At 47.6% G+C, this 20,694-nt stretch overlaps 1 protein-coding gene across 3 annotated transcripts in view; it reads left to right on the forward strand.

The window, feature by feature from the left end:
- The window catches only part of APPL2 (adaptor protein, phosphotyrosine interacting with PH domain and leucine zipper 2), a 50,517-nt gene extending 30,349 nt beyond the window's left edge, over positions 1-20,168 (forward strand). For 2 of the 3 annotated variants that reach the window (XM_004743053.3, XM_013051551.2), the window contains exons 9-21: positions 365-447; positions 2,760-2,918; positions 4,318-4,506; positions 5,384-5,426; positions 5,507-5,563; positions 5,661-5,749; positions 10,294-10,452; positions 10,621-10,673; positions 12,089-12,263; positions 16,568-16,604; positions 16,781-16,921; positions 17,703-17,750; positions 19,076-20,168. In XM_004743053.3, coding sequence (XP_004743110.1) covers positions 365-447; positions 2,760-2,918; positions 4,318-4,506; positions 5,384-5,426; positions 5,507-5,563; positions 5,661-5,749; positions 10,294-10,452; positions 10,621-10,673; positions 12,089-12,263; positions 16,568-16,604; positions 16,781-16,921; positions 17,703-17,750; positions 19,076-19,204 — 1,362 coding nt within the window. In that variant the 3' untranslated portion in view covers positions 19,205-20,168. The remainder of the gene's footprint in view (positions 1-364; positions 448-2,759; positions 2,919-4,317; positions 4,507-5,383; positions 5,427-5,506; positions 5,564-5,660; positions 5,750-10,293; positions 10,453-10,620; positions 10,674-12,088; positions 12,264-16,567; positions 16,605-16,780; positions 16,922-17,702; positions 17,751-19,075) is intronic. The other variant, XM_004743055.3, reaches the window with a different exon arrangement.
- Positions 20,169-20,694: the final 526 nt, after the last annotated feature.

A 20,694-nucleotide genomic window follows, 5' to 3' on the forward strand; every position in this document is an offset into this window, starting at 1 on the left:
GGTGTAGACCCGCTCCTTGCCCCCCTAGAAGCTTTCTATCCAAAATTCACAGAATTCGCAGAGGAGAAGAGCTGACGATGAGACCAACGGAAATAATTGTCAGTAGGAACTCCCGACGCACCTCACCTAGTATGTGCCAGGCAGGGAACTCACATTATCCCTGATGTTCCCCCGCCTGTCCGTAAGAGCTCCCAGTGTCCCCAGGCTGCAGTGCACTGGGTTGGGAGGAACTCCGCGGACGTGGGGGTGGGGGAGCTCGGCTGGCCAGCCAGGGTCGCTACCCCCATGCTCAGTCCCACGCTGGATGCGCTCACTGGTCACCTTTCCTAGGCGACCTTCAGAACATCACCATCCTGTCTTTCAGATTAACTTCTTCAAGAAGGGAGCAGAGATGTTTTCCCAAAATATGAACAGCTTTTTATCCTCAGTTGCGGACATGGTCCAGAGGTAAGGCTGCACTCCACTCTGGGTCCGGGGGCCTCTGCCTTTCCTGCTGGGAGGGAGGGACGGAGCCCCGCCACCATGGGGACTCTGGGCAGCGGGCCCCTTCTGAGCTGCCGGTATTCGGGAATCCTGAGGTTGGAAAGTAAGGCCTTCTGTGTACCCCCGCCCCCACTGTGTGGGGAGCCCAGAGGTGTGCCCACCACGTGAACAGATTATATAGCTTAAAGAAAAGATGAAGCATCTGTGAAGGGACTTTCCCGTCAAGTCCCAGTGCCCGTGCTGAGGGAGGTCTTCCCTGTGTCACAGTGGCCTCCACGGTCCGTGGGCCCGGTGTAGGCTGGCTGTGGATTTAGACGTGGCCTTGTTTCCCCTTTGGAACCAAGGGGCTGACAGCCGGAAGTGCTGGGACTCTTTAGGAAACTGGCCATCATGGCCATTTATGACTGATCGTGGGGCTTTATGCTTTTTTGGAATTAATTTAACAAATCACTCCTCAGCCTCACAAATGCTTTTTTTTTTTTTTTTAAGATTTTATTTATTTATTTGACAGAGATCAATCACAAGTAGGCAGAGAGGCAGGCAGAGAGAAAGGAGGAAGCAGGCTCCCCGCTGAGCAGAGAGCCCGATGTGGGGCTCCATCCCAGGACCCTGAGATCATGACCTGAGATGAAGGCAGAGGCTTAACCCACTGAGCCACCCAGGCGCCCCTCAAATGCTTATTTTTTAAAAATACACCATCCTCTCTTCAGGCTGTCCTGCCAGGCTTGCCTCCATTGCCAGTGTGCACGACAGCGAGCCCCAAGGAGGCTTGTTTCCTTTACACTGCAGATCTGTTTCTGGGAGTGCTCCGTGATTCCTGGAGCATGGGCAAGGGAGAGAGCAGCTGAGAAGCAGACAGACACAATGGAAGTAGGAGTGTGGGATTCTATGTCGTGTGGAAAAACAGAGGAAGGTTGCTCTTTTTCTTGAGGATGTTGTAGTTCAAGATACCTTTAAAATAAAATTTATTTTAGAGCAAGTGAGCAAGTGCAGGGAGGGGCAGAGGGAGGCAGAGAATAACTTTAGCAGACTCTGCACAGAGCCCGATGCGGGGCTGGATCTCAGGACTCAACCCTGAGATCATGACCTGAGCCAAAAGGAAGAGTCAAATGCTTCAACGGCTGAGCTGCCCAGGCTCAGTGGCAGGGCTGCCATAAAAGGGAAAGCATTGCCTTTGTCATTGTCACTGCACTTGGGAAAATGACCAGGAGGGGGGCACCTGGGTGGCTCAGTGGGTTAAAGCCTCTACCTTTGGCTCAGGTCATGATCCCAGGGTCCTGGGATCGAGCCCTACATTGGGCTCTCTGCTCAGCAGGGAGCCTGCTTTCTCCTCTCTCTCTCTCTCTCTCTACCTGCCTCTCTGCCTACTTGTGATTTCTGTCTGTCAAATAAATAAATAAAATCTTAAAAAAAAAAAAAAAAAACGAGCAGGAGGTGGGACCAGTCTCCAGTGGCCGTTTTTCCCCTTAGGGGCGCCTGGGGCCGGCCTGGAGGGCAGGCATGACCGCGGTTTCCTTCCTTCCCTCCCACCGTCCTTCTCTTCCAGCGTAGGCGCCTGCATGGCAGCCCTGAGGATGGGCTCATCAAAGCTTTTCTCCTAAAGTTTGCATCAGCATGGGGCGCCTTGGTGGCTCAGTCATTTAAGACTCTGATTCTTGGTTTTGGCTCCGGTGGTGATTTCAGGGTGACGGGGTTGAGCCCCATGTCAGGCTCCGCCCTCCTTGTGTGCGCAGGCTCTTTCTCTCCCCCTCCTCCTTTCTCTACAATGGATGCATGAGGTTTTTTTTTTTTTAAAAGATTTTATTTATTTATTTGACAGACTGAGATCACAAGTAGGCAGAGAGGCAGGCAGAGAGAGTGGAAGGGAAGCAGGCTCCCCACTGAGCAGAGAGCCCGATGCGGGACTTGATCCCAGGACCCTGAGATCATGACCTGAGCCGAAGGCAGCGGCTTAACCCACTGAGCCACCCAGGTGCCCCATGAATGAGTCTTTTAAAAGAAAATTGCATCAACAGTTCTAAGCCTGGATACCACTTTGTCAGCAGAGAAGTTGTTTCGCTGGGTTCAGGCATCGTCCGGTGGTATTCCTCATGTTCTGTTCTAAAACAGCGGCCATATAGGACCACTTCTAGCAGAGCAGACTCGAGTCCCACCGTGTCTATCTTCCGGGGCAGGAAGCCCCATGGGGCAGGAAGGCCTGGCACAGCTCGCCGTGGGCTGCTCAGCCGTGCTGGGTCGGCGTGAGGAGCAGCTGACCTGACGCCTTCTGTCTTAAGCATTCAGGTGGAACTAGAAGCCGAAGCGGAGAAGATGCGCGTGTCCCAGCAGGAGCTGCTCTCTGTTGATGAGTCTGTTTACGCCCCAGACTTTGACGTGGCCGCGCCACAGATCAACAGGAACCTCATCCAGAAGGCTGGTTACCTTAATCTCAGAAGGTGAGAATGCCCCTGCGTGCCTCTTTTTCTGAAGTCTGTTTTCCCTCAGGAGGCTAGACGGCGTCGTCGGGAGGGTGGCTGGTGCTGGGGAAGAACTCCCACCCCCACGCCGCCCTGGTCACCGAGAGGTGGGCGTGAACCAGACTCAGAAGAACCTGGTGTGCCGACTCCGAGCGCTGGGCTGTCCCTGTCCCTGGTCGCGGGGACTGTATGCAGATAGCCTGTTCTTAACCATCATCATCCTGGACTGTAAGGAGTTTCTGTCCCATCCCGCCCTTGGCCCTGGCCCCAGACAGGTGAGAGCCGTGTGCTCAAGGCCTGCCACTGAGGCCGGAGTCCGAGGGTCAGCCAGCCTCGGGGTCCTCCAGGTTCTCACACACAGAATCACGCTGTAACACTAGCGGCCCGTTGGCTTGAAGGGAGGCGGCTCAGGCTTCCTTGTGTCCGGGAGCAGACTGAGGCCATTTGGTGTGGTGAGGACCCTGATTTGGTTCTGTCACCCCCGCCTTAGCTGGGCCTCAATCACGTTATGTGCAAAATAGAGCCGATGACCACACCTACTGAAAAAAGTTGTTACAAGGACCAAATGAAGCCATTTCCAGTAGGTAGGAAGCACTCGGACGCTAGCTAGTACCAGTTTTTGGAAATAACTAATGATTGAGGCAGGATGCCTCGTGCCTTGCACAAAGCTGCTACTTGATAAACACTGAATCAGGTAAGTGTACCAGATATTTCCCAAATGGAGGATCTACAGAGAGGAACGGCCAGCTGTTTTCTTATCAAGGTGGAGCTCCTCAAAGCTCTTCCAGCTCGTTGAGATCACAAGTTAAATATCTGTCAGTCTGTGTTGGCTAGAAAACCTTACAGGGCTGGTGGTGTTTGCCAGGTACTGGATACTTCTCTTGGAAGCAGCGCACAAAACATCCAATAAGAGCAAAACTCAGTGTGGTAAACGCCGCCAGGATTCCGGGTGCCGGGAGCTGAGGGGATCCTGGTGACTCTCACTGGACTCAGAGCAGTTCAGGTCCATGTCTTAGAGGAATGAGCATCTAGGTTTTCAGTTCCGAACGGGGATGGACTCATTCTGTTTCCAGATCTTGCAAGAAGCCAGTGTTTGGCTGCCGTTGGGCGGGTGGGGGCGGTGACTGCCACCGGCACGCAGGGCTGGCCCCGGGCTGCATCTCCTGTGTGAGCAGAGCCCCTAACTCCCGGGTCACCCAGGCTGAATTGCGCCTCATCTGCCCCTCTGCATTGGATTCTTTCCAAAGCAGTTTTGCTTTGATGTAAAGAAATACTATTTCTAGAATGTCACCAGTACTCAGGGAGAGGCAGCCAGACCTTGAGGTGCTGCGCGGGCTTCCTCATACTGGCGGGTGTTCTAAAACCACAGTTCTTCCAGTAAAACAGGGCTGGTCACCACCACCTGGGAGAGGCTTTACTTCTTCACGCAAGGCGGGAACCTCATGTGTCAGCCGCGGGGCGCTGTGGCCGGAGGCCTGATCCAGGACCTGGACAACTGCTCGGTGATGGCCGTGGACTGTGAAGACCGCCGCTACTGCTTCCAGATCACCACGCCCAACGGGAAATCGTAGGCTGGGCGGGGGTCTATTGACTCTGCCCCTGCCAGGGGCCTCTTTGGGGAGCAGCGGGGGGGGGGCGCGCAGGAGGAGGTCCCCCAGACCTGCCTGAGTGGAGCTCTTTGCTCCGGCCGAAACCCGAGATGGCTGGTGCACTCAGGCCCCGTACTGTCCCGCAGACCCCCATGTACTGCAGGGGCCCAGAAGAGATCACTTGGGGTCATCCGCAGGGACCGCCCGCCCTTCAGTTGTGGCTGCTCTGCTTCCATTTGCTCCCATGTGGGGCTCTGAACTGAGCTCCTGTGTTGACAGGAGTGTGTCCGGCCAAGTCAGTTTAGTGCAGACCGTCTGCGTGGTTGGCAGAGCTGTTTTAGACCTTGTCCTCCCTCCTGGGTGACAGGAGTGGCCTGGGATCCCAGTCCCGGTTACCTAACTCCTTGGTCTTCTCTGTAAAACAGGATAAGAGCCATGCTCCCCGCCCCGACCACCGTGGGGTCCCTGGATAGGGTGGAGCCCTCCCCAGTGGAAGGGCAGTGGTATTTGTGTCCAGTTCCCCTCTCCCCTCCATGGGTTTGGCGGCGGGGGGGTCTGCCAATGCCTCTGGGCCGGACTCCTGGTGGCCCCAGTCACCTGAGAAGCCAACATGTCCAGGCTTGTGGACCGCCAGCCTCGAGCTAGTAGATCCAAGCCCAGCTACTCACATCCCTCGGGAAGTATCTGTCCAGGATCGCACAGCAAATGAACAGGGAGCCTGAACCCCATTTTCTTCCCTTCCTGTCATCCTGCCTTCCTGGCCCTTCCCTTTGGGACCCAGCTGAGTTCAGCGTGTGTGGACTAAGCCTCAGGCAGAGGCCCGGGAGGCACTGACGTGGATGTGCTTTATTGCAGGGGAATCATCCTCCAGGCAGAAAGCAGAAAGGAGAATGAGGAGGTAGGGTTTGTTCTTCCACTTCTGTCCTAGTCTAGCGGTGACCGGGGTCCGGCAGATTTTGTAACGGCCTCTCTCCACAGTGGATATGCGCCATAAACAACATCTCCAGACAGATCTACCTGACCGACAACCCAGAGGTAACTCGCGCTGCCTTCCCCGCATCCGCGGCCCTCGCTCTGTCTGAAGGGTGAGCGCCCCTCCCGGGACTGAGCCTGTCCCCCCACGCGTTTGTAGGCAGTCGCCATCAAGTTGAATCAGACGGCGCTCCAAGCAGTGACTCCCATTACAAGTTTCGGAAAAAAGCAAGAAAGCCCGTGTCCCAGGTAATTAGAGGACGGTGGGAAAGCGGCTTGCCTATAGTTGTGAGCTAGGAATTGGACAGCAGTTATTTCTCCGCACGTACCACCTAGCGGGGGAGCTCAGGCTGCCGGGAGAGGTGGGGTGTTTGCGCACGGTGACGTCACCTGTGAGGGGCAGAACCGGGAGCCACGGCCGCGGCACCCTGGGTGACCCTGGCACCACCCTTCCCCTGGGCTGTGCAGCCACAGCCCGGGCAAACAGGACTTGCCTCGAAGGTCTGCTGGTCAGGGCTTCTTGCATTTTTCTGTCAGCATCAACAAAGTTCTGGAACCAAAAGGAAACTTAAATAAGGAACAAAATGACCTTTTTTGCATCTGTGTTACTGCCCAGGCCTTATCTGCACGTGTATAGATACTTTCACATGTGCGTTAAATTTTTCTTTTCACATATATTTTTCATGTTTTTACATTTCTTATAATTGTTCTTTAGTAAGTCTCCACACTCTTCCGTGATTTATTATTATTAGCTGTTGAATATTTAGGCAGCCTCCTTCCCTCTGTTTGCTACAGTCATGTACAGTGAACACTTTCGTGCATCTAGCTTCGCTCTTGTCTTGAATACAGCTTTAAGGTTTATTCCAAGAATCTCACCTTTTGTCTTAATGGGAGTTTCCAATTGGTTAACTAATAGAGAACTGCATTATTGGTCACACCAAAGATGGGTTACGATTAGGACTGTATGTGGTGTCCCATTTTTCTGTGGCATGGTAGAAAGAACCCATTAAATAAATGTTCACAGATACTGTCTCCTAGTCCAGACAGATGTCATTAGAAAGCTAGGAGTTCAGTTCCCAGGACCTCGGGGCTGTTTGGCAGGTTGCCAGTGTGCATACGCGGAGACCTTGGTGTGCGGGAAGGAGCAGAAGAGAAGGCCAGAAAGTGGCCATGAGTCTGATGTCAGTGATTGGGGACCCTGCTTAGGCTCTGGGCCATGGAGCAGAACTGCAGACTGAGGCGAGTGGCGTGTCGCAGCCGGGGTGGACAGGCTGTCATGCGGCTCTCTGCACATAGCGCATATTGGATCTGGGGCGTGGTGGGGCGAAGGACAGGGCAGGGACGCCCGACGGGCTGCTGCTGGAGTATCTAAGACAGCACAGGAGAAGCTGAGCAGAGGTAGTAAAAAATGGACAAGGGGCAACAGGTGACACTTGAGTGCTGGGTTTCATCGTTGACGCAGGCAGCATGTGCGTGAAGGGCAGCTCTACGGAGGGCGCTCTGATGGAACTGGAAACACCGATCGGGCCAGTGAGCTAGGCCATGAGCCTCGTCGTGGGTGAACACACTGGCCTCCTCTGTAAAGCTGTGAGCTGCACAGCGAGCTAGGCACGCTGGAGAATGCTGGCTTGGAATTCTGAGAGCTTCTGGTGGCTCTGCCTTCAACGCGGCTAGATGAGCTGACGAGGCTCAGCTCTCTGGGCCTCTGTCTCCTTGAATTTGTGACACAAGAATATGCGAAACTAGGTGACCTCCCCAGTCCCTTTGCACTTCTAACACTGTCTAGGGTGCCGATGTATCATTTGACTAGTATTAGTAATTAAAGGTGTGACTGGCTTTCAAAAAAAACCTCAACCCAGACTGTGTTTGGGTTTTTTAGTTTGTAGCCACAGAGTTTGTACCTCAGATTTAATTATTCAGTAACTGATTTTTCTCCCTGTTGTGGAATAAGTAAATCACACAGAAGAATCATGAAACAAAAAAGACCTCTAGCCAGGCAGCTGAATCAGCAAAGAGACTGGGAGGGTGACGGATGTGGCTGCCAGGCGGCCCAGAGCTGTGGAGACGGCGGGAGGGCTCCTGTCCCTCTCAGGGCCAGCTCATTAGGAATAAAGAAATGTTTTGATGACAGGGGAAAGCAGCAGAGAAACTGTTCGTGGGAAGAAACTGCCACTCACTTCTAAGCAAATACCATGTGTGGCCTTCCCTCACTCCACGGATAACACGGCTCTGATGCACGTTCATCCCTCCAGCTGGTCCAGTACCGGTTCATTCGCGGAGTGTCTGCTCTGTGCCCCAGGCCTGGGCCAGGTCAGAAAGCTGAGTCTTGTCGGTGAAGACCAGCAGAAGGTACATACTTAGTTAAAATGGAGGAAAGCGCTCCGGTGTTCGAGACGAAGGTGCTGTCACGGAGAGGCCTGCCTGTGGAGACAGTATCAGACTGAGAAGTGAACCACGAGAACTGGCCACCCTTGCAAAGAGCCAGACTCCTGCATTCCCGGTAGCAGTCTGGAGGCCGGAAGGCAGGAGAGAGCTTAGCGCGTTTGAGAAACTGGAAGGAGGCCACTGTAAGCACAGTGTGGGCGCGCGGGGATGGCGGGGCGGGGGCGGCCGGGGAGGGAGGGAGGCAGGCAGAACGGATCGAGAAGTCATGGTCAGGGCCCTGGGGAGTCGTCGAAGGGTGCAGAGAGGCAGACGTGGGCGTGTCCGACAGAGTGGAGCCGCTGTGCGTGATCTAAGGGCAGCTCTGGCTGCGGTGGGGGACACGGAACTCAGAGCTGGGCAAGTAGGTGTTGAGTCAGGGACCCGTGGCAGCAGTCCGGGTGACGGCGATGGTGTCTTAAACTAGGATCGTGGCAGAGGACATAAAAAGTAGCTAGCTCGGGGACTTGTTTGGGAGGCGAAATCTACTGGACTTACGGTATGGTGAGGTGTGAGTGGAAGGGACAGGACAAATCAGACGACAGCCACCGTCTGGGTTGAGCACCTGGGCAGAAGGTGGCATATTCAGGGAGTGAAAGGAGTTGGTAGTGTTCACTTCTGGACACAAGATTGAGGGGCCCGCGACGTAGCCCAGCAAGTGTCACGTGGTCAACGGATGACACACTTCTAGAGCACATGGGCCATCCCAGGGCTGCGTATAGTATACGAATCAGGAGCTCCACGGAATGGACATGGCCGTGGAAGAGATCGTCGAGGGAGGGAGTGTAGGAGAAGACGGGAGCCTCGGACAGATTCCTGAAGAACTCCAGCATTTGTCGCAGAAGGGAAGGTGGCCACAAAGCCACCAAGAAACATGAAGGAAAGTGGTGTCAGTAGGAACCAAGAAGGGAGGAGAGCTCAGCTCTGTGAGCTGCTTTGATGCGGGTGTTTGAAGCAGGACATGCTCGGGAAGCACGTGTCCATCAGAGTGGGTGACATGGAGGTCACAGGTGATGCTCCCCTGTGTCACTCCTGTGTTCAGGGTCTCCCGTGGCTCCCGATGCTGTAGACTCAAGGGCAGACCCCACCCCATGGGGTCACTGCCTATATTCTCTCCTTATAGACTGTCTGGGGAGCCAGAATCTTGGACTCACTTTTCTCCCTTTAAGCTTCTACTTCTCCCTTCCTCCGTTGCTCTCCACATACGAACTCCTGCCCTGCCTTAGAGACTGAGGGAGCTGGCAGACGTGATTCTGCCCTTCTGGACTGAGGCAATATGACGTCGGGGTCGGGGGAACATTAAGCTGGCAGCGAGGAGCCCTCAGGATTTCTTCCCTAGAGACCGCGCTTCCCTGTCCTGGCCATGGTGAAGCAGAGTCTCTCCTTGCAGTGACAGTCTCCACACCCATGTTGTATTTCTAGCCACTTCCCGGTCCGCGTGCTTACCTGTCAGGTGGCTATTTTAAGGTCATTTCACACGTATATTCAGTTGTTGACATATTTGAGAGAAATGAACAGAGATATCCAGAGCCGTCCTCGTGCTCCAAATAGTGTAAGAAATCAAAATACTTTGACATCCTTTGTCCCTCAAAGGAGCTTACCCTCGAGCTGGGGGGAAAAGATCAGGAAGATGTGAAAAGCTAAATTACAACAGCCTGACACTGAAAGGGAGGAGGCATGGTGGCACGTGACCGGTCACCGTACTGATGGTCCCCCTCTGTCCTGTCAGACGTGTCAGACGCGTGTGTGCGCACAGAGCAGAGCTCGGGGGCACGCCGCCGTGCAAGACTGTCCCTGGGCCTCTCAGAGAAGCAGCACGGGAACGCACGGCGGGTCGGGGCTGGCTTGAAAGCCTTAGTAGAGGAATAGGAATCGGAGCTGGTGTTGGAAAGGGGGGGTTGGGATGGAGGAGGAAACGAGGCGAAGTGTGGGGTAGCTCCAAGGGAGGGTGCGTGGAGGAGAAAGAGCCACGTGGTGAATGCTGGGCCAAGATGTATTTAGTCTGTTAACATTTTTGAGCGCCTTCTGTGTACCATGTAATAAACAGGATTTAGCTAAAGCCCCCGCTCTCCAAAACCTGTCTGACAGGAAGAAAGACCTAGAGCAGTAGGTAACGTGCTAAGTAACAGAACCTAATGCAGAATACTGTGCGGCAGAGCTAACTGGGGGGAGGGGGTGGTCCTCAAGCTGTTTACCGAGGACTCGAATGATGTTCGGTAAAGATTTATTTGTAGAACGAGTTGAAGGACTGAAATCGTCCCCTTGTCCATCTGTAAAAGTCGAATCAGTATTCAGCACGTGTTCACGTGATTGTAAAGGCATAAATAAGGCTAAATGGGATTTGATTTTTCCCTCGCTCTTTTATACCGCAGCCAGCACCTGAGAAATGTAGAGCTGGAGAACGACAAGATGGTTCCCACAGCAGCAGTCCCTGTCCCTGACGCTGATGAGCTCATCGCACCTGGGACACCCATCCAATTCGATATCGTCCTTCCTGCCTCCGAATTCCTGGATCAGAACAGGGGCAGCAGGTACGGGCTAAGGGAGGCCGTCTCTGGGAGAAATGAAGGTACACTTGGGGTCTCTGTGTCGGCACCCATCTGCCAAGACTGTTGCTGTTCTGACTTCTAGTTGGAGAGTTAGTGTCCTTTTAGCCGAAAAGGTCTTGATTGTTGGACTCTGGCCATTCATTCCCCTAGGCGCATCAACCCTTTTGGTGAGACCGAGGACGAGACATTTCCAGAAGCAGAAGGTGAGTGGCTGGTTTGGTGCGCTCACCCTTTCCCCTCAGCATGACGAGTCCTTGAAGTGAGACGTGAAGTCACATTCCGGGGAGCCAGGACTTGGACTGTGAAGCAAAATTATGACCCACAGATTTGTTGCTCCCTGGAAACTCAGTAGGGCATGTGCAGCGAAGGCAGGTCTTGGATGAAAACTGAAGGGAAGTAGACAGATTTTCTACAGGTGTACCGTTGGCCTCACGCACATCCTTTTGGTAGCTCTTGCGAAGAAAGCTGCCGAGCCTAAATCCGGTGTCAGGGGACTCCAGAATGGACTGATAGGGGATGAAAGGGCCACAGCAAAATGCAGTCCGGGTGAGTCACAAATAGGCGGTTCCATTTTAGCCAAAGACACACAATTTATTCTTGAATTTGAGGAGGACATGAGTGAACGGTATTTACTTCATTCAAGTTCAGATATTTGATGTGTGACGTGCATTCTTACAGTGGAGCTGACATAACCTTGTGCCTCAGAGAGCAGCACTTGGGTCCCAGCCGAGGCAACTTAGGAGCTACAGGTGCTGGCGAGACCTCGTTCTAACACCCCATGACTGGAGCCAAAGAATATCACTAGAGTTGCCACTTCCTTAAATGTAAAAGTAGCACTTGAGAGTCGGTTCTCCTTACAGAATTAGGCAGAAGAGTGTTGGGGCGGGAGGCGGAGAGGAAGGAAGCTAACAGGTCTGCTCAGATCTGCCCGCTTGTCTCTGGCTGACTTTCCATATACTCCACATCGTAACTCTATAAAACTAAACCTTCAAACTTATAAAAAGTATCTTCGTATGGGAGTAACTACTTACAATTTTATATCAGTTACATTTTCCTAGTCTTTTGTTACTTAAGTTATTTTTAAGGGCAAAGACATTAATACAGCAAGTGAGGGAAAAGTAGTCCTCTTCGTTTAAAATGGTGGGGAAGCGAATGCACAGCCCTTCAGAACACACGATGTGCGTGAACCGACTTGAATCCCATCAGGTCTTCCATTCCTTAGATTTTCTCCTTTAAGAGGATTTTATCAAGGGCCAAAGTACTGCATTTTCTGTTGTCTGAGTGGAGACACTCGTATTTTCAGAGAAAAGATGCATCTAGTGCCACCTACGTTAGTCACCCAAGTTTTCACGCCGGAAGGATGTCCTTGTGGCTCTGCCGTCTCATTGTGTAGATGCAGTAAGAGGTGCTTGTCTAGTCCAATGAAGTAATTCCAGAGAGACCAGATGCGGACAGCAGGAGGCTCGGGGCTTTGGCAGTGCGGGTTTGTTGAGAAGCCGGGTAGGAAGCTGTGTGGGGGAGGTTTCCAGCAGGTTCTCCGACCCGCCCCTCTGAGGGGTGCACGGGCCAGCCCAGCAGGAAGCGAGTGTGCTCCTGAGTGGAAAATGCTGTCTTGCAGATTCCCTTTTGCAACAGATGTTTATAGTTCGGTTTCTGGGATCCATGGCAGTTAAAACAGACAACACTACCGAAGTGATTTATGAAGCGATGAGACAAGTACTGGCCGCTCGGGCTATTCACAACATCTTCCGCACGACGGAGTCCCACCTGATGGTCACCAGTCAGACTCTGAGGTATGTTGGTTCGTTTCAGACTTCTCACAGCTTGATCTGGTTGCCCACGCAAGGCACATTTACTCATCTAGAAGGTTCACACTGAGAGTATTTGATCGGAGTACGTGAGGCTGTCACTCCCGTTTCTGCCCTACTCGTTTTTACAGTTTGATTTTATAAGACACGTTGGGTAGGAGGTGCTCCCCTAAGGAACTGATACTTTCCGGAATTTAGTGGTGAGTGAATCCTACTGTTCACAAAGACGTCGTCACTCAGGAGTTGCTCCGTGTATCTCAGAGCTTGAAAAAGGAAGGGTTTGCTCCTTTCTGAATGTACTATTTATAAAAATTAACAGTGAAAACAGAACATGAACCTGCCCGAGATGACTAGACCCCCACAAATAAAGTCTGATGAGTATCTGTTGGGGGGAAGATAAAGACACCAAGTGCTGTTACCAACATTACTTGGGGTCTCAGGTGGTAAGATGGATACGAGCAACAGCAGAGGACGGTCACACCATGGTTCGCATCAGCTTCCGCACAAGCCGCACCGTCCAGTGTTGGGTCCACATGCAGCACTTGAAACAGAACTGAAGTTTGAGCTGAATGTTTTAAATGTAAAAAACAATAAATTTCTAAGACCTCATACTAACCCCCCAAAATGCAAAATATCCCATCAACTTTTATATTAATAACATGTCTAGCTAGTATTATTTTAGACCTTGTAGATTAAATAAAGTACATTATTTCACCTGATTCACTCTTTGATGTGGCTGCTAGAAAATTTTATATTATATATGAAGTTTACATTTGATTTCTCTGAGATGACAGCACTGCTTTAGAGCCAGAATTTCTAGGTTTACCTCTGGCTTTTGGTGTTTGTTAGTTGTATGACCTGGGCAAGTTTTCCTCTCTGTGCATTGGTTTCTTCAGCTATAAGATGAAAATAACCATATTTATACCTCATTATGTTGTCATGAGGAGTAAATGAGTTAATACACACAAAATATTTACAACCACAGCTGACAGAATGGAAAGTGCTCAGTTAAATGTTAGCTTCAAAAAAGTTAACTGGGGGGGGGGGGGGCGGTGCCTGGGTGGCTCAGTGAGTTAAAGCCTCTGCCTTCTGCTCAGGTCATGATCCCAGGGTCCTGGGATCGAGCCCAGCATCGGGCTCTCTGCTCAGTGGGGAGCCTGCTTCCCTTCCTCTCTCTGTCTGCCTCTCTGCCTACTTGTGATCTCTTTCAAACAAATAAAATCTTTAAAAAAAAAAAAAGTTAACTGGGACTTTGTTAAATACCAGAATATAGTGTCTTCCATTCATTAAAATCAGTCCTTTTCATTTATTATAAACCTTATACTGAGAATAAGTTTCTTACAAATAAAACCTTATATTTACTTATTTAGAACTTTTCTCCAAGTCTGTCCTGCACTTTTTTATGGGCACTGGCTTACTGTTCTTATAATCTTCACCAAAAATGTCAAGAGTAAATACGTGTAAAAGCATTGTGAAAAATGTCAGTACATCCAAGAACACTATCAAAGCACAAGGACAGTCCACAGAATGGGAGGAAATATTTGCAAGTCATGTATTTAATAGAAGTATATGTTCATAATTTATAAAGAACTCTTATAAGAATCAACGAAAAGACCAAAAAACAAAAAATGGACAAAGGCCCTGAGTAGACATTTCTCCAGAGGAGATACACAAATGGCCGACAAGCACATAAAAAGATGCTCTGTCATTAGTTATTAGGGAAATGCAAATCAGCTCCATAAGGAGGTATCACTTCATACTCACTAGGATGGCTGTAATTAAAAAAAAAAGTAAAGTAACAGGTGTTAGTAAGGATGTGAAAAAATCAGAATCTGTCACTGGTGGGAATTGTTAAGACAGTTCAGCCATTCCGGGGGAAAGTCTGGCAGTTCCTCCATGAATTAAACCTAGAATCCCACTCCTGGCAGATACCCAAAAGATCTGAAAACAAGTGTTCAGATAAAAATATATATGCATGTTTGCAATTCATGATAGCTAAAAAGTAGAAACAATCCAGATGTCTGTCAACAAATTTTTACCCAAAATGTGGTATTTTACATATAGTGGAGTATGATTCAGGCTTAAAGAAGAATGAAGTTCTGACATGAGGTACAACATAGTTGAACTCTGAAAACATTCTGCTAAGTGAAAGAAGCCAGACGTGAGTGTCAGCTGTTTTGTATGAGCATTTACATGAAAAGTCCACGGTAGCCAAATCCAAAGACAGAAAGCAGGTGACTGCTTGCCGGAAGCTGAGAGGGAAGAAATGGAGAGGGACTCCTTAATGTGTTTGGAGCCCCCTGGTGAGGTGATGAAGATGGTTTAGGAGCCTGAGAGCGGTAATGGTTGTACAGTGTGGTAAACGGACGCATTGTCGACAGTGGTCAGTTTTATGTCGGGTATATTTTACCGCAGTATATGCACACATATCCCGGAACTGGAATTCATGTTTTGAGACAATTTAGAAGTCCCACAGAAAATCTGATTTTTTAAAAAGATTTTATTTATTTCACAGAGAGAGGGACAGTGAGAGAGGGAACACAAGCGGGGGGAGTGGGAGAGGGAGAAGCAGGCTTCCCGCTGAGCAGGGAGCCTGATGCGGGGCTTGATCGCAGAACCCTGGGACCCTGACCCAAGCTAAAGGCAGACGCTTACCGACTGAGCCACCCAGGCACCCAGGAAATCTGATATTAAGAGGCAAATCCATGTTACCTGATTTAGACAGCAATCTCTTAAGTTACTCAGAAAATATGTTTTAAGTTTCTATTTATGAAAAAATTTTACAAAATACCTAACTAAGTAAGGGAACTTAGCCCAATTTGAGGGAACTTGTTTATGATGTATATTTTTTAAATCTTTAAATTCATGTTCATTAATAGGGACATAAATAAAAAGTAACATTTATTTAGCTCTGTAGAGCTAAAATTCCATACACATTTTCCATACACATTTCTCCTTGCCTTCACCACGTCTTCCAAGTGGGAGGGTTATTATCCCCATTTTACAGCTGAGGCAGTTGTGAGAAGTCAGGGTGACCTGCACAGGACCAGGGCTGAGCAGCAGGTTAGAGCCCTGATCATAAAGCTGATGCTTTTCCAAGTGTAACTGCTTGTATTTCCGACTGTAGCCAGTGGGGGAGAGAACCGCTTTGCTGAGGCAGAACTCCCAATACAGTTCACCCATTCAGAGCGTTTTTAATATATTCATAATTGTGCAGCCATCACCACAGTTTCCAGACATCTTCATTATCCCCAAGGAAAACCATACCCATTAGCACTCGCTCCCTTTCCCTTGAAACCCCAGCCTGCGGCAGCCATTAGCCGCTCATCTTCTATGTCTGTAGATTTGTCTATTTGGAACATTTCATATAAATGGAATTGCAACTTTTTTTTTTTTTAACACAATATATTTTTTTTGCTTTTACCCACAGAATTTATAGCCTATTAGCAATAGATAATACCACATTTAGAAAGTAGAAATTTGTGTATATATATATATATGATAGCAAGGGATTCTGTAATCTAGTGTATTTGCCTAGATACATCAACCTGATTATTAGGTGCTCCGAGTGCCATTCAAGATACATCTAGAACAGCTCCATAAATAGTACTTCCCACACCAAAACTGACATAGAATAGTTTTGTTAAAATCTATTCACTATTCTCTTACCTCACCCCATATTTAAAAAAAAAAAAAAAAAAAAAAAAAGATGTATCTCAAACGCTTCAAAGGAAAACCCGTAGTCAGTAAATGGCTGTTGAGCAGCCGACTATTCAGGATATGACCCATGCATATACGGAACTATAATGCGGCCTTTCTGGATAAGCACTGAAATGTGAAATTGTCGGGGCGCCAGGGTGGCTCAGTTGGTTAAGCAGATCTGCCTTCAGCTCGGGTCACAATCTCAGGGTCCTGGGATCGTGTCCTGCATCAGGTTCCTTGTTCAGCGGGAGCCTGCTTTTCCCTCTGCCTGCCGCTCCACCTGCTTGTGCTCTCTCTGAGAAATAAAATCTTAAAAAAAAAAAAAAAAAAAAAGGGAAATTTTCTATTATGTTCTTCCATGAAGATACACACTGAGCTTTAACTACTCAGGTTGCACAGAGCCAGGAACCATGGCATGTCCTCCCTTTGGATAGTCACATGGAGCCGTGCCGCCTTGCCCTCAGCCAGGCCTTCTGTTTTCATATTTGAAGTGTACTTGTGTGATTTCATTGGCAACTTCTATAGATGCTTCTAAGAATATAAGTGTATCCAGCTTGTGTGATATGACGACTCTCTTCAAATTTCAGGTTGATAGATCCTCAGACTCAAGTAACAAGAGCCAATGTAAGTACCACATGCTCACTGGCTTTAGCAGTTATTCCTTAATTCAAAGTAGGCACTTCACCGATTTTGCCTGTCTCCTAGTAGTGCGCTCTTCCCATGATGGTTTCCACAGAGAACAACTGGTTTGGTTTTGCGTAACAGTTGTGCGATATTCGGTCTGCTCCTGTTATTTCCAGTTTGAACTCACCAGCATTACCCAGTTCGCGGCTCATCAAGAGAACAAAAGACTGGTTGGCTTTGTGGTCCGCACGCCTGAATCCACTGGGGGAGAGGCTCTGAGCACATACGTTTTTGAAAGCAACTCAGAAGGCGAAAAGGTCTCATTTTTTTCATTTTAAGACTCCCTAATCTCTCTGTCCAGATACTTACAGGGGTTTTTGCACCATCCCCTGGATATTTAGTTGACTGTTCCTTGTTTCCTATTGAGGAGGTTAGAGAATACCTCTAGGAAGGCCCCACTGAAAGAAAACCAGCTAGAATACAGTTTCCCTGGGGAAAATGCATGTTGTCCTCAACAGAGTGATGAAGAGTGTTAATGGTGGGGTGGGATACAGTTGTTTAGAAGAGATATCGGGAAATGTTAAAAAAGCAGTTGCCTTCAAGTTTGTTCTTTCTTTAAAAAAAATTAAAAGTTACAATGGAGAAAATCTAGTCTCAGAGCAAACCAAGGAAACAGACATCAGGAAACTCTTCTCCTTTGGTATGAAAAATTTTATGACGGTATTTGCTACTTAGTATTAATCAAAATTAATGAGCTCTTTTAGCAAACACCTGTTTGCTACTGTGTGCATGAACATGTGGTAGCTGAGTGTGATTTAGAGAGAAAGGAATAAAGTATTCCATTAAGAATTTTAAGCATCGGAGTGACTTCAGTTGCCACTGAACCTGGACATTTTTGTTAAGCACAAATGGGCCACAGGAGACCAGGAGAGGTGGACACTAATGTTCAGAACCCCACGTGATGAGTCTCCTACGGCCAAGTCCTCGGTCCCCACGCTGAAAGGAACAGTGACCTCACTGTACTTCCACAGTCACATTTTCCTCCTAAAGTTCTTTATCCTTTTCTACCTTTGCCAAACTACTCTTCTTGTCTTGCAGATATGTTACGCTATTAATTTGGGAAAAGAAATCATTGAGGTTCAGAAGGTAAGGTGCCTTTTAGTGCTGGTTTTAACAACTGCTCCAACTCTCTCTACATACTAAGATTTCTTTCAAAAGGAGCAAGGATGTTCACTAGGCAGTGTGGCCAAATTTGAGATTTCCTTTTAAGCATTCTGACCACCAAACTTGCTAGAGGTCCGATGTCACTGGTAACCCATGTGGAGTTCTTAATAATCACTGCCACAATCCTGCTTTATATTATCAGTTTTGTGCTTGCTACTGTTGTCTAGATATTCTTTCTTTCAAATTAAGATGGTAGGAACTTTAAGTATCTACCATGTGCTCAAAGGTCTTGTCCCTGAGAGCACGGACAGACCTCACCTGAAAATGTACTAGACATGAAGATTCCCACACGTCCCAGTCTGTCAGCTACTTACAGTCTTTCATTCACCAAACAGATTTTGAGAGCCATGTTTGAAGGGAAGACCTTGGAATTACAGCTGTAATTAATACAGTTCTGGTTCCTCCCCTGAAGGATTCTAGTTCAGCATTGTCCAGAACTTTAATAATGGAGATGACCTATACCTGCACTGTTTAATATGCAGACTGAATGTAGCTAATGTGACTGAGGAACTGGATTTTTAAGTTTTAATTTGCGCAGTAACATACAGTTAGTACTGTATGCGCAGTTCCAGTCTGTTGGGGGAGGGCAGGAAGGCCAAGGACTAACAGCAATATGCATGCAAGAGTAGCAAGGAGCACAAGTGAGTATTTTACGATATATTTCAGGGATTGACAAACTTTCTGTAAAGGGCAAGATAGTAAAGCTTTTAAGCTCACATCTGTTGCAACTACTCAACTCAGCAACTGTAGCACAAAAGCAGCCAAATAAAGTATATCAATGAATGGCTGTGTTCCAATAAAACTTCACTTAAATAAATAAAATAGAATTTTATTTTATTTAATAAAATAGAATTTTATTTTACTCGAATAAATAAATAAAATAAAATAAATAAAACCGGCAATGAGCCCAGATGACCATAGTTTGCCAACTCTTGGTATAGTGTGAAAGAGAGAGAAAAGCTAAAGACCTAGAAGACAAAGGTCTTGTAAGTTCCTCTCTGGATTCCTTCTGGAAAGACAGTTATGATTTGTGTGAAAAATATTTTGGCTGAAAACAAAACCTTGCTCTAGATTTTAGAAATAATACAATTGAGTTTTTTCGGAGAAGCACGGAGACTCACCTGAAGGCACACACAACAGAAGAAGTGAGGCTAGATTATAGGACATCACGAATGCCAAGCCCACAGGGGTTCTTAAGTGCATTTTAAGCATTTTCTTTTCTCCTTCTTAAACTCCCCTAACTTCAGGATCCAGAAGCGTTGGCTCAGTTAATGCTGTCCGTACCACTAACCAATGACGGAAAATATGTACTGTTAAACGAGCAACCAGATGATGGAAGTCCAAGTGAAAATAGAGGCGCAGAATCTGAAGCATAACTCTCTTGGGCCTTTGGGGGAAGAGCACCCAGGAAGGAGAGCTACCTCCTTAAGGGTTTTCAACTTCTCTGACATACAGGCCCATGACCTGGTTTCAGAATGCTGACAATCGCTTGTGGAATGTCCTCTGGATGCCTTGATACTGAGAGATGGGAGGGAAACAGTTCGAAATGGTTGACAACATTCCTACCCATCTACAAATGTTACTTTAGGTGCTTTGTGGTAAGTCTTTTCCTTAGATTGTGGTGTTCAGCGCTCAGAATGAAAATTAATGAAAAAATGCATTGTTCACTTTATTCAAATGTCATCTCTTCAGTTTCCAGTACCCTTTTTTAAAAATGGCAAAAACCTAGATTTATAATTTGATAAACACTAAATATTTCCTATTAATATAATCTATTTTTATATTTGACTTAATGAGCTTTAAGTGCCTGTCACTCCAGAAATTGTGTATTTATAATCAAACTTATCTCACATTTGGACCTAATAGCATTAATTTGTGCAGTTAGGTGACATGCCCTGCTTTGAGGCCTGAGCACTAGCAAAAATGCAGGTCTAGTTTGGATAATTTTTCCAGACAAGCAATAAAAAGACTAGCAGATGAGTACCACAAAAGATGTTCGATTTTACAGTGGAAACTTAAGAACCAGCATTCACAAGTTTACAGACCTTTAGATATTTTTAGTGGTGGACAGAGTGAAGCTCTGCCAGTTCCTGATTCCTCTGAGCCAGACCCTCCTCAAGGAAGGGACCAATTAATTTTAAAACTCACTTGAAGCACGGCTGGTTGTGGGGCTTGGTACAAAATTTCTGTTTCCACCTCTACCTATGAAATAAGTGTAATGGTCTTGAATTGGCACAGTGTGTTTAATTATAACCAAGTTCAACAGAGTATCACTGTCTTTGTAATAAATTAACCTAGCAATAAATGCTAGCAAATAAAAATTATCATTGTTTCTCTCTCTCTCTCTCTCTCTTTTTTTTTTTTTTTTTTTTGCTTTGTATGGCTATTTTCTGAATTAATAGAACAATTTTTCTAATCCAAAATTGTTATAGGGTCATCTATACTGTGTATACACCATTAGAGACAAAATGAACTGATCTAAGCCAGCAGGAGATATACCATGAAATTATTAGTTCAGTGTTAACTGATACCTTACAAAAAGTTGTATATCATAACTACATTAAATTACTAAGTTCTCTGATAGGTGTCAAGAGCCACAGTCCCCTGAATTTTTTTCTTGTTTAGCATTGTTCATGGTGGGAGGGAAGAATCTAATCGTGAACAATATTGTTAGAAACTACTTTTTTCATTAACGTAACTTTTAAAAAACTTGTGGCTTAGTTAAGTCACAAAGCATGCAAATGATAAGGAAAAAAAAAAAAAAGCCTGAAATCCAGTACATTAAAACTACTTATCAAAAAACTATGGGGGGGGGGACATCATAGAGAATGAAAACACAAAATTAACTGAGCTTATTAAGCAAGCA

The sequence above is a fragment of the Mustela putorius genome, unplaced genomic scaffold (genome assembly GCF_011764305.1).
Source record: "Mustela putorius furo isolate JIRA1106 unplaced genomic scaffold, ASM1176430v1.1 tig00000788_pilon_pilon_pilon, whole genome shotgun sequence".
NCBI classification, from domain to species: Eukaryota; Metazoa; Chordata; class Mammalia; order Carnivora; family Mustelidae; genus Mustela; species Mustela putorius.